At 36.6% G+C, this 13,794-nt stretch overlaps 1 protein-coding gene across 1 annotated transcript in view; it reads left to right on the top strand.

Annotated features, from left to right (window-relative positions):
- lrp1bb (low density lipoprotein receptor-related protein 1Bb) overlaps positions 1–13,794 on the top strand; it is a 318,836-nt gene that overhangs the window by 152,944 nt on the left and 152,098 nt on the right. Inside the window, exons 11-18 of the mRNA XM_088002164.1 lie at positions 216–452; positions 896–1,076; positions 6,394–6,613; positions 7,185–7,374; positions 9,651–9,773; positions 10,108–10,251; positions 12,012–12,137; positions 13,062–13,175. Of these exons, the coding sequence (XP_087858290.1) occupies positions 216–452; positions 896–1,076; positions 6,394–6,613; positions 7,185–7,374; positions 9,651–9,773; positions 10,108–10,251; positions 12,012–12,137; positions 13,062–13,175 (1,335 nt within the window). The remainder of the gene's footprint in view (positions 1–215; positions 453–895; positions 1,077–6,393; positions 6,614–7,184; positions 7,375–9,650; positions 9,774–10,107; positions 10,252–12,011; positions 12,138–13,061; positions 13,176–13,794) is intronic.

The following is a 13,794-nucleotide window of genomic DNA, read 5'->3' as shown; positions in this document are numbered from 1 at the left end:
GCAGTTTTGCAGTGAGGGCGTGATTGAGGGTGGTGAGTAGAGACATTGGCACTGATTACTGGCTCCATTAGCGTGAATAGATGGCTCTGGACTTGCAAAACATATAAGAACAATGTGGTTGTTAAGTGGGTTTAATGCATGGATCAGCACTGATGAATTAGACCAATTAATTGACAATAACAGTAAAAAAAGGTCTGTCCCTTCTTGCTTTGTAGAGCCCAAAAACGATTTCTTCCTCTTCTATGGTAAGGGACGTCCTGGGGTCATCCGTGGCCTGGATATGAATATCAAGTCTGGTGACGAGCACATGGTACCTATCGAAGACCTTGTCAACCCTCGAGCCATAGACTACTTTGCAGAAATGGGACACATTTACTTCGCTGACACCACTAGTTTTCTCATTGGCCGTCAAAACATAGATGGAAGTAGTAGGGAGACAATTCTCAAAGATGGTGAGTCAATTTTTATTTTTTGTATCTTCTGGATTCTTTTTTCCTTTGTAAGTCAAGATCATTGTACTTTTTAAAAGACCCTATTCTCTGTTATGTCTATGGTCATAAAATAGCTTTTGCACTATTTGCGCTACTAAAAAAAACTGCACTTCAAATATCTTTTTTATATCTTTTCTAGTTTTTAAGCATTACACATCTCACACATATAGTATATGGGATGAAAAGGGGATATAAATGAATGAGTCTGCTTCTTAAGTGCAAAGCAAAAATCACTTGCAACTATTTTTAGGTTATGATTATGTACAATGGAAAAGCTATTGACCACATTTATATCTGTTTCATTAATGCATGTTTTCAAAAATCTCAGAAGAAATAAAAAAATATATATATGTATATATATTGAGAAATGTCTATCGTATTTTGTGGTGCTGATTTTGTTCCAGAGCTTGATAATGTTGAGGGTATTTCTGTGGACTGGATTGGAAATAATTTATACTGGACCAACGATGGCTACAGGAAGACGATCAGTGTTGCCAGGCTGGAGAGAGCCTCTCAAACCAGAAAGACACTGTTGGAAGGAAACATGTCACACCCTAGAGCAATCGTAGTTGATCCTCTGAACAGGTAAACTCTCTAACCATATACTGATAAGGTCAGAATGTTTATCTAGGACTGGTTTGTAAAGCATGCTTAACTGAATTCTTCAATTGGATGGTTGTATGACTCTCGGGTACATTTTAGTTAAAATAAATTAACATGAGCAGGCAATATTACTTAACTATGGCATTCTTGTGTAATCTACTGTATTAGTCATCCTATTGTTGATATTTATAAAGTAATGTTACGACAGTTATGTTGAATTAAGTATTTAGTTGAATTTTTGGTAATGTTCTGATAGTAGTAATCGCAAGGATCATCAAATATGGTTTGCTTCTTTATATTTAAAAAAATATAGTCTAGCACTTTTTTGAACCTTAGTGCTAAGCCAACCAGTGAAAGCAAAATGTAAAGACTTATCAAAAGCCTTTTAAATTTTGTAGCAGTGGCATAATCCCTTGTGAATTACAGAAAAAATAATTTAATTTTAGAATATTTAATCATAAACTGAGCCAAATCCCATACTAGGAGATATATTTTTAGCGAAATCACTGATGCCACACTTACTGGCACTCATGCTTTTATGACTGCTGAAAGCCTGAGTCCGATGAGTCAGTTCCCTTCTGATCTGGCCATATGTTTAGAACCATTATTCTGAAAGACACAATTAAGACACAATTAGACACAAAATTCCCTGGTACTTCAAATTGTTTGTGATGCCATACACCCTTAAAAACATAAATAAATAGGCCCAAAGCATTACAGATCCTTCACCTGACTTAACAGGTAGCATAAAGTGTTTCTCTCTCCTCTTATTTATGTTTAGATTTTTTGCAAAACGACCTACAATAGCGTTTATTATTGAAAAGTTAATTTTTGGTTTTATTTTTCTATTTAACATCTCAGTAGATTTTAGCCAGCTCCCCTTGTTTATATCTGTGATGTCAAAACTGAAAAGTATTTTTTTTAAGTGGTTGACGGGCGTGAGGATTACATCTAACTGTTGTTAAAAATACTTAGTAATTCCACGAATCAAGTAAACAGTATCACAGACATTACTAAATAAAAGTGCCTGGATTTTTCATATGTTGTATAAAAGATGGTTCTCTTAAGACATTGCACACATACCTACAAGGTGGGTGTCAGTTGTGGAAAACATTGTACATGTATAAAAATATTTGTCAGAAGAATAATTTAGAACTTTAGAACAGACATGTGAAAATCAGTCTATAGAAATTCCTACAGTGCAGCTTGAAGCTAGTAATTTACCAGAAGTTCTTTAACTAAACAAATGGCTTGAAATCCCTAAACAAAGCAAATATATGTTAAAAGAGTTGTTTTTCTTGTCCTTAGCATGTTTTGAAGAGATTTTATGACTGTTACAACACCCACTGGCTTTCTTGTACTTTAACTTGCTGTGTCTTTGCTACAAAGGAAGTATTGTTATTGGATAAATCGTGGGAGTGATATTTTTATTGCTGCTTCCAGCACTGTTCTTTAGAATGTCAAATTTAAACACATTTCTCTCTGTTGCTTCCAATGTAATTACTTTCAGGATTAATCCTGGAAACCATCATATTTTTAAAACTTTTGCAATGACCTTTGACCAAGTAGTAGGTCACATGGAAGGTTTTCAAAAAATGTATTTGTAAATGAGCAAATGAGAGCATTTTCTTTTTAAAGGAAACATTTTTACGAAGAGAAAATTTTTGCTCCACACTTGAAAACTTGGTAACCCAATTTTCAGTTTGTTGGCTTCTTCTCTGCAGCCTTCATAGATCACATCAGAGTTCCTGTTTGGATTCATCAATGGTGGTTTTTGCCAGCAAAGGTGGTAATTAGCATACAGACATTATGCCGCAAAACGGCAATTCATTGAGTGTCTTAAGGATCTTAAGGATTAACACTTTAAGGCTTAAATCGTATTACCACCCACTGAATCCATAGCAGTCAGAGATTAGTTTTCAAGCCTCAGGGGATTGTTCCAAACATTTTGCAGCATATTGCTTTTTGTCACAGTTTTGGGAACTTGTACCCCACCACTAACTTATTCATTCTTACATTTCCAACTGACTCTGCATGGTTTAAAAGCAAAGTTACATTCAGACAGTAAATTGAGCCCTAAACTTTTAACATAAAAAAATAAAATAAAATGCAGACAGTTTTTCAGTTGCAGACAAACAATTGTTACCTTTTTCTTTGTTTGGGGATTAATAACTTTTATACTGACCCTCCTACTGACAGCACAGGTGATTAGAAAAGCTAGTTTTAGGCTTGTGAGCGAACATTCAGCCAGGACCCCGGCAGTTCTTTGATCTCTATCTGCTCAGCTGGACGGCTCTTTTCACATGAAATGGTTGCACTTCTCCTACAGATTTCTCCACTGCAGTCTTGAGACCTTATTTTCTGCTCTGTTGCCACCTCCAGTTTGTGTTGACATGAGTGTCAGCTTAATAGTAACTTCCTCCACTGTTTTGCTACATTAAGAATGAAATATGTGAATAGTCAAAACATTCTGTGCAAGTCATTTCCTTATGTGATTTTGTCTCTTTATGCCAATATAACTGATGGGAAATCTGATGTAAATGTAGACTTTTGGCAGGATTCAGGGGTTCTGAAACAATCATTGCTTTTGCCTATTTGGAACTAGATATATTTTTGAGATAGTTTCTTCATTTTCAGGCGAACATTTAAACGTATAAAATTCCAAATTCAAAGAGCTGTTGATGCTATGATGCAAACCCCACTGGTTTCGGTGCCTGCCGATAAGTGTGTAACTCAAATATTAGATTCTCTCAATTGAGACATTTTCAAAGCTATGTTTAGTGACTGCTTGTGGGTGTTGTAGTTTGAGGTTTCCAATTTGCTGTTCCCTAGTGAAAAACTTAAACTTAAGAAGGATTAAAGCCTTCGATATTTACCGTCACAGAAGGTTTGGTTTGGTCATATTCAATAAATGTTTTTAGTCGGTAAACATATCTGTGACAAAAGGCTGTGTTGTTTATTTATTTTCTGCTTTTTGCATTTTTTGGAGCATAGCAATATCCAGATCAGAAAATGTGATGATTTTTATTCCATCTTCACACTACTCTGTATTTTCCTGGCTTTTAAACAGTGGACAAATATTGCAAAGATACATGTCTCTAAATAAATAACTTTCCAGAATTTTTTACATATATAATGCTATCAGTTATTTGCTCTTCAGCTAATCTAGATGACCACAGACATTTTGGACACGTTAATAGTTCTGTGACAATAGCAAGAGTACTTATAGATGCAATACATGCCATATATAGTTTTTACAGCTACAGATGTTATTCAGATGCTTCTTAAATGGTTCCCAACAATCCATTAATAATGTTATTTCATTTCACGCTATGTTTTGTGAATTTTTCTTTTCCCATTGGTAAACATTCACTCACCTCACTATGCCAACTGTTTTAAAATTAACTAATAAATAATATTTATTTAGTTTAAAAGTATTTGAACACTTTGTATGATAATGTAGTTAGGCGAAGGTACTGACCATTTATGCTAAACACCATTTTCCACCTTAGTAGTTTTTTTTAAATTTTACATTCACAATTAGTGGATGTGTTAATATATGATTTTACTAAGAAAGAAGGGGTGCACATAAGAACAAACAGCAACAATAATAAATACATACTGTGTGTACCTGTTCCAAAAAGACATGCAACATAGGAAAAGGGCCATATCATAAGCAACAAACTGGCTTAATACATTATGCCTTGCTATTTCACAAAATGCTTTTATTTCTTTACATTTAGAACCGCTTGAAATGCTTTTTTGTAACACCAAATTGCATGTCAAAATAAGAAACTCACGCAGAGGCACTGTGGTGGTGCAGAGAGTAAGATGCGTGAACCACTCTATGTGGCCTTCACAGGGTCCCAGTCCGCTGGCCTTTGACACGTCTTCCACCTCTCACAACCCTCTTTCCCGTCAATCTGCTGTGAAATAAAGGGCATTAGAGCCACAGAATTCTAAAAAAACCCTCAAAGAAAATAAGGCACAGCAGTGTTAGTCAGCATTAGCAACCCAGTTTAGTAGCTGTAGACATCTATGACTCAGCTCCTCCACCAATTTTGAAAAAATCACTGTGGGATGTTTTAAGTCAAGACTGTCTGTTCCTTCTGCATATTATGTTCTTTGCCTTCTTGTGATGAAAATAAAAATATATATACATTTGTGTTACACGAAAAATGTGAAGTTCACTGTGTCATTAAAGTCAAAGGTATCATTTTTTTAGCTGATGAAGACACAACCTGGAATCAGAAAACAGTATGCAACAATGGAATATTTGTGCAAACCAATTTGAACCATTTTTAGCAATAACTTGAGACACGTGTCTGGTGTATCAATGAAAAATACATTTTTCTTCTTCATAGCGCCCTGAGATGTTGACTAGAGTCCCTGCAGCTTTAAATGAAAAATATGAAATTAAAGGATGACATTCAGCATTTTGGCTGAATTTAGATCAGTGAAGGAAGTATTCATATTCTCCTTTTGTGCTTTATATAAATGGTGAGCATCTGATGCAGTGTCTATCTATATTCAGCTGTGTAGACGTGTGTGCATGAATTTGTGTGTCTGTGGAAGTACTATGGTATCAATAATTCATGAGGTCACAAAGACGACTCGGAGACACGGTATTCATTCACCTTCCTATCCCAATCTGTTTTATCTTTCCTGAGCCAACCCTCTGCCATTGGTGAGAAGCACGGGGCACACGGCTCAGTCAGCAACACTCAAGCAGAGCAAATCCCCTGGGCATTGTTACTACAGAAAAGACCGTGTCAAATTGTTGACCCAATCATGTTAAAGATACCTCTGGCTCATTCAGAGGTGTAGTCCCGACATTATTTTTGTGGTTGGGAATTTAAAACAACTAACTCTACCTTGATGTTTTGATACACCTATCAGACGCACTTATAGAGACAGCGAGCATGCCTGGGAGGGATTTGTTTACAAGAAAATGGAGAGGTAAATTGTTGCTTGATGAATAACGGCGATAACTTATTTTCCATGCAAGTAAAAAAAAAAAAAGTTATTACTTTGCAAGGAAATACAGCCAAGCATTATTAAAAAAAGCCAAGTTTACATCAGTTTCACACAATGCATTTAAAAGTACAGTTTGTCTTCCCCTAAGCTGCTTATAGAGAGTCAAAAACAATCTGACATTGAATATAAAATATATTATAATATTCAGGGTAAAATACCCAGATGCTCCAGGCATGTACTTTCTTAATTTAAGACGATGATTCATTTGTACATTGATGCAGTGACAGCTTGTGCTGTTCTTGTCCACTACTCTGCATGACAGCTGGATGTACTGGACAGACTGGGAAGAGGATGAGGTCAATGACAGCATAGGACGGATAGAAAAAGCCTGGATGGATGGATCCAATCGCCGTATTTTCGTCACCTCCAACATGCTGTGGCCTAATGGTCTGACTCTAGACCACAGTAGCAGCACGATGTTCTGGTGTGATGCCTACTATGATCATATTGAGAAGATTTACCTGAATGGAACTGGAAGAATGGTATGTATATACTGATGATTTGGACCTTCGCGACTTAATTTAATTTTGCTGTCTGAATCAGTCAATCAGTTTTGAATAAGTTATTTGTGAAGACAATGGTAAATTAAAGTTTTAATCTTTCAAAAACGTTCAGCCTTATAAAATGTTAATATGACAAAAAAAAGTAGTTTCTAATTTAAAACGTTTTAATGGTGGTGATTTTATTCTTCAAAGCAGTGAGATCATTGAACAAATCTCCGCCTCTCTAAAACCACAGCCAACAAAATATCCCTTCATCCCTAACTGCCCCTGCAGTTAAACCGGCATATTAATGATAATAAATTATTTGTAAATGATCTTTAATCAATGCCAAGATTCTATCTAACATTATTACAAGCAGGCCGTTCTGCCGGATGCATTTGTGCAAAGAAATTAAATAACATTCATCATTCTCCCCACCCCGAATAATATCTGAACCCATATTCAAATAGTTAGAGTCTGCTTTGAGATGATTGATTTTGCTGTTGCTGATGGTGCCTCTCTGTGGCTCCGCTAATCTTCTGATTATAGTGCACGGTGTTTCTTGTTGCAGGTGGTGTACAGAGGAAAAGAGCTGAACCATCCCTTCGGCATCTCTCATTATCGCAATTTCATCTTTTGGACGGAGTACATGAATGCGTCTGTATTCCAGCTGGACTTATCCACGGGCGATGTCACTCTTCTACGGAGCGAGAGACCACCTCTATTTGGCCTGCGTGTCTATGACGCACAGAGCCAGCAAGGTTGGCAGCTTTCCCTTCACTTAGTAGCCGTTCAATGTTGCCGAATGTGAATTGCTTCCTTTACACTATGCATTCCTGTTGTCTTAATGTGTATGGGGGATTTATTACAAGATGTATTATATATACAAGATGTATTATATATACTCCAGAGTAACAAAAAATGCTGTTGCTCTCTTATTTCATTGCAGTGACTGACGCTGGAGTAGATTATCAACACGTAGAGAACATCATGTTATAATCTTACTCCCATTCTGTCTGTTAGAAAATTGTGCCAACCAAGTAACCATTAATGCACATTTTTATTGTACATGAATAATATTGATATATATATTTTATTGCTTGAGATCACATGGAATAAGTGTTTGCATAATCGCAAGACTTCAGTAATTTCTGATAAGTCGAAGATGTAACCCCCCATAGGACTTTTATTCTATATTGATTATTGAATTAGCAGGTGAGACACAGGTTTTTGTTGAAAGGAGATTTAGGGGAGTTGTTTTGAAATCTTCCAATTTCTGAGATTTGTTTTAATAAACAGAAGTCTGAAATTGTACAAGATTGAACAAACATATTGCATATTCCCCAAAAATACTTCTTTCTATTTTCATTTGAGTGGTAAAATCGATTCTATATACCATACTTTGCGAGATGTAAAAATCTATGTTTGACCTTTCATTTTTCAAAGCTTTTTTGGACAGAATTAAGCCCACAACTTGACTCCAACCTGAGTACTTTAATATTTTTCATTAAAGTCACAATCCTCATACTATGGAGGAGAGATCTATCTATCTTTTATCTGAAAATAAAAATGTATTTTTGGCAAATCAACTGTCAAACAAGTAAGCTCAAAAAATAAAACTTATTCTGTACATGTTATAAAGAGCAATTTTATACAATAAAATGTTCAAGCTACAGAAATTACACCCCCAACCACATACTACCTAGCTGGTTAACAGTACATCAGTAAATAATACAATAATTGTCCATTTCTTCTTCTGGCATTTTCACTGGGCCCAACAGAAAGATAGGGTTTAAAACTTTTTTAGCTGAAAAAAAAAAAAAGTTACACTTGGGGATAAAGAAGTTGTTGGTCAACAACGGACAGATGGAAACTGCTGACTAAATAAATCTGGAGAGATGGCAATAGATTTATGTATTATTGATACATAGTGGAGCTAAATTCTCATGGAATATTACCTGCCATAAATTTCAAATATGATTCAGACATGTTAGCAACCTAAATAAATAAAAAAAAAAACAACTAAATAAGTAAGTAAAGCAGTGACTTATTCCAGCACTACTCCATTTTACCGAACCTGCCACAGGGCTGACTTTGTTGCTTATTTTTAAGGTACAGTTTGCTTTCGGCATCAAAGCATGTGGTGGCAGGTGCATTTCAGTCCTAGCTTTGACATAGCAGCAGTATTTGATGCTCAGGGAATGGCAGCATCAAATACTGCTGTTATGTCAGTATTTGATGCTTTTCCTTCTCTCTTTTATTGAGAGAAGATCGATTCATGTTATGATGCTGAAAAGAACAGATAGGAGACAAAATGGATAATGTTGTCAGTAGAATGTCCTCTGTGGACTTCTCCTTTTGCTTTATAACAACCATGTAAAAGCAGAATATGATACATTTAGAAGAATATTGTTTTAGCAGACAGTCAAAGGGGTTTTGCGCCTTTGCTGCATCCTTAAAACATTGATCCCTGTAGAAGAGCATCAGAGATGCTTATTGTGAGTAGAGCAGTGCCCTGTCAAGCGCACGATGCGAACCAGTCGTTGTTTTTGTGTGCACAGACTAGCTCACATGATCCAGAAAACGTCTAGATGTTTTTCTGTGACCACTGGATAGATTAATTGGATATCCAATGTTGTGGCTACTACTGATTGGCTCCCACAAGACCAAAAGCTTTATCTCATTGGTTCCGGCTCTGCTTTTGGGAAAAGTGGTAAATTGAAGTGACAAAGGTGTCACATGGCTTAACTTTATAGGGGTCTTTTTTGCTATTGAGGAGTGACAGTTTTGTCCAGGAAGACAAATTATCCCCACTGAAAAAAATGATAAAAATGTCAAATATATTTCTCTTGCTGTGTTCCCAATATTTCATGTGATGTATGGCTTACACCTGGCATGTCTAAGTAAGGCGGGAAATGGGTTTTGCATCAGAAATGGGATTAATTTTGCAGGACTTAAAGTGGTGAAAGGTACTAATATTCACAAGGCTTGGAAATTGTAAAATTAACTGACAGTGTTTGCGATCTGTTTCTCCCAGGTGAGAACGCATGCAGCGTGAATTATGGAGGATGTAGTACCCTTTGCCTTGCCATCCCAGGAGGCAGAGTGTGTGCCTGTGCTGACAACCAAGCTTTGGAGAAGAACAATGTCACCTGTTCAGGTAGGAGTACGTAATGAATCAGATGAAATACAAAGTCCAGGATCGTCATCTCCTGTTGTCATCCTGCCATCATGCTAAGGGAGAAAGACAAAGCAGGTCCTTGTTTTTATGCAAATTAGGCAATAAACAAATACATACAGGTGAAAAATTATCCCACCAGACCTCCAGCTACCCAAAACAAATCCCACTTGCTTTATGTTCTGTGGGGTTGTGACACATTATTAACTGAGTTTGCCTGCTATTATGGCTATGCCAATAATTTCTCCTGAGTCCATACCTCTTACCAAGTCCCATGTTGATTTTAATTTCTCCTCTGTACTGTTTTTTTCCCCAGATTCCTCCACTGAAGTCTTAGAGCCAACTCGATGTAAAAGCGACGAATTCCAGTGTCACAATCAGCGCTGTATACGGGCCTCGTGGAAGTGCGATGGCGACGACGACTGTCTGGATGGAAGCGATGAGGAGAGCCACAGCTGCTGTGAGGATCTTGATTAGTCACTTCAAAAAATAAAAATACCCCATGCAGAAACTGTATGGGTCAATACGCTAAAAAGCACAACAACAAAAAAACACTACGATTTTTACAGTTAGTAAACTGCTGTCAACATCCATGTTGCTAATTGACACTACAACAGGGATGGTAAATGTGCTGCTGTCTACCTTCTTGGAGAATCACTCTTTAACAAATTACTTGGAGGAGCAGAGTTTTTGGTTCATTTGGATCATTCATTTATTTTTTTATGGAAGGCAGAAGCAGTACATTTTTACACCATAATCATATGCCAGCATGATTAGAAATTAAAGAAGAATCACCAGTTAGCTGCACTGCTAGAATATCATTTGGGATAATCTGACTTGGTTTATCTAAATGGATGTTGAGTCTTCATAAAACAGTGTCGCCACAAACTAAACAACACAAGATGTCAGTGTTGATATTCCCACATACTTTAGTGTTATTCTTTGGATTATAAAAGTTCAATATCTTCTTACAAATTGATAGAAATGGAATCAAACCCTTTCCTCAGAACAAATTTGTCAGAACGCTACTATCAGTTTGGGAACCTCTTACATTATCCAACTGTGAAATCTTGATCTACCCTAACTCCACACAGCCATCCCTGTTTAAGGAATTGTGCTATTACTCATTGTGTTAAGTATGCATATAAATTTTCTCACTTACTTAGTGCAATCTATAAGTGATGAGAATTAATGAATTCGTAAACTCGGTGTGCAGCTTGACTTAATTGCAAGGCTGACAAGAAAATAGGGTATGTGGTGATAGTGTTTTCACTGAAGAATATTAAAATGAACTGAATGTGACTTTAATGCGAATACTTGGTTCACAGTATCCCCCATAAGTCTTGAATTTCAGTGTCAAACATGTGTGGCTTTGAATACAAAAAAACAAGATTTTTCAAAGTATCAGTTACTGAGACATTCATGGAGTGTTTTAGGACACACTGTAATAGTCTCATGGCATAAACATAATGTAGATACGTCATATATACCAGGTGGGCATCGCTGCCTCAAAATTTGTGCAAGTGCAACTCAGCCATGACTCAGTGATATGATTAATTTTTTTTTTTTTTGCCACAGTTCTGCCCAAAATGATTCATACCACTGTCAGATTTAGGTAGAAGTTATGTTCATTCAACAAGAAGTTTGTGTTTCAATGACATAATCAAAAGATAAAAAAGATGTAGAAAAAGGTGTCACTGTTTTAATTTAACTGTTAAAAAAGTCATAAAAAATTATTAATAATCACTTAATAGCTAATTGGAAACATTTTCCTGCCATTACAGTGAAGGCTTCAAGTAAGGATTTATTCAGCTAATTATTATATAACCTGTTGGAGAGCAGTTACAGACTGTGTGTAGAAATTTGAATGTTGAAAATAAAATAATGGAGCAGTTTACTATACTCTCTGTCGCCTTTCTGTTGTCTGCTAACGTCTTGTCTAATTGTTAAAAATAGCTGGTCGCGTGAAAATTCCTCTGTTGAAAATAATTTGTTTTGTCTTCTGGCTTCCTTTTAAAAAACTGATTAAGCAACATAGCATTGAGTCTTTCTTCAGTAAGAACCATCGCACTAAAGATTCAGAAAAACATCATTTTTGAGTCATTTGAGCGCATTGCTTAATTTTATTGTTTATTTGTTTGTTTGTTTTTTTTATTCGTTAACTATTAGTGGGTTTCTGCAAAGTCACTGTCATTTTTGTCTCTATTTGAACTGTTTCAGACAACCACACCTGTCCTGATGATCAGTTCAAATGCAACGACAACCGGTGCATTCCCAAAAGATGGCTTTGTGATGGAACCAGTGACTGCGGTAACGGTGAAGATGAAGCCAACACCACTTGCTCTGGTATGTTCTTCATCATTCTTTATGTTTGTAGTTTTGGCAGCTGTTTGATAGTTTGACGCTTCTCTTTACGTGCAGGACAGTTTATTTCCACAATTATGTTCCTACATTCACTGTTGGAAATATAATTACTCTTTAAAGGAGTTCCCCTTTATGTTTTGATAAAAGGCTCCCATCATGTGGTTAATGCTCTGTTACTCAGAAGACTGATGTGCTGTTTAATTGATTTTAGCTCATCGAGCTTATAGACTGCTAGCATTAAAGATCAAACAGCTTTCTCGTCTATACAAAGAGGTGGAAAGCTTTTTTCTATCTCATCTTTTGATGAGATGTTCTCACCTCAGGTGTGCTTTATTTATCCATGTCTTAAACCGAGGTGTCAGGTGTTGTCAAGGCAGCCATCACTGTTATAATTTGAGGCTCTTAAGAAGCTTTGGTGCAGTACTATCACTCTCAGTGTGTGCGAGCGCTATATGGTATCAAAGAGTCGCGGTACCTTTGAGAGGAAACTTTCTGTCAGGAACGCTCATGGTAGATTGTCTCTATGTCTTTAACAGTGCCTCTCTGCAGCTTTTTATCCATAGAAGATCAATCAATAAGCATTAGTCAGTGGATGATGAATGTTCCTGCACTGGCAGATTGACATGCATATCCCACTACAGCAGGACATTGCTTGAGTGCTGTCATGTACATGACCACCAGGATGTGACTGAAGGCCTATCAAGCAACAGCACATTTTACACACGCTGTCAGACATGCCACATTTTGCTGTGAGACAGAGTGATAAAGAGTTTGCGCTGGCCAGACATTGACATTTTGGTGATCTAGTGGACATTAGATGCAGTTGTGTTATCCAACATTGACTTATGCGCCTTTAATGCTGTGATTGAATTAGGAGACCACTTTCTCACTTTCTTGTTTTCGCAGCCCGGCCCTGTCAAGCCGACCAGTTCTCCTGCCAGAATGGACGCTGTATACCTCGAGGCTGGAGCTGTGATCGGGAGAATGACTGTGGGGATATGTCAGATGAAATATCATGCAGTAAGTCTCCTGAATATTTACCACATGCTATTATAGTCTTACTGACTGGACATAAACAAAGCTATTTGGGGCTTATAGTAGAGGCTCACATTTTATGTTTCAGATGGTTAAAAAGACTATAAAAAAAGTATTTACATCATGATTTTCACTGCTTTGTTCAATTTAAATGTTCCAGATCATCAAGCTAAATTTAATACCAAACAAACATGACCTGAGTACTGCAATTTTGAAATCTTGATTTGATTTCTTAAGGGGAAAAAAGCTACCTGAATCAACTCAGGTCCATGTGAAAAAGTAATTGCCTCTAAATGTAATAATTTGTTATTTAATGCTTGGCAGTAACAACCTTCAAGCATTTGCAAAACAGCCATTGACATGAAAATGAAATGTAGAGGATTTTCAGCCCACTCTTGTTTGCAGAATCGTTTTAATTCAGCCACTTCCTATGAATGTCATACCTTTTGTCATTTAGAGTGACCTAGTCAAAGTCTGGATCTGAATCTAATGATGATATTGTGCTATGAGCTCAAATACGCAGATTATGCATGAAACATTTACTAGGCAGCCATTCTGCCAAGAAAAGTGGGCCAAATGTCCTTCAAAACTTGTCAATGATAAC

The sequence above is a fragment of the Poecilia mexicana genome, unplaced genomic scaffold (assembly GCF_051168715.1).
Source record: "Poecilia mexicana isolate PSO_F unplaced genomic scaffold, ASM5116871v1 scaffold_2, whole genome shotgun sequence".
Classification (NCBI taxonomy): Eukaryota; Metazoa; Chordata; class Actinopteri; order Cyprinodontiformes; family Poeciliidae; genus Poecilia; species Poecilia mexicana.
The sequence above is the reverse complement of the archived record's forward strand: the minus strand, read 5'-3'. Positions and strand labels throughout refer to the sequence as shown.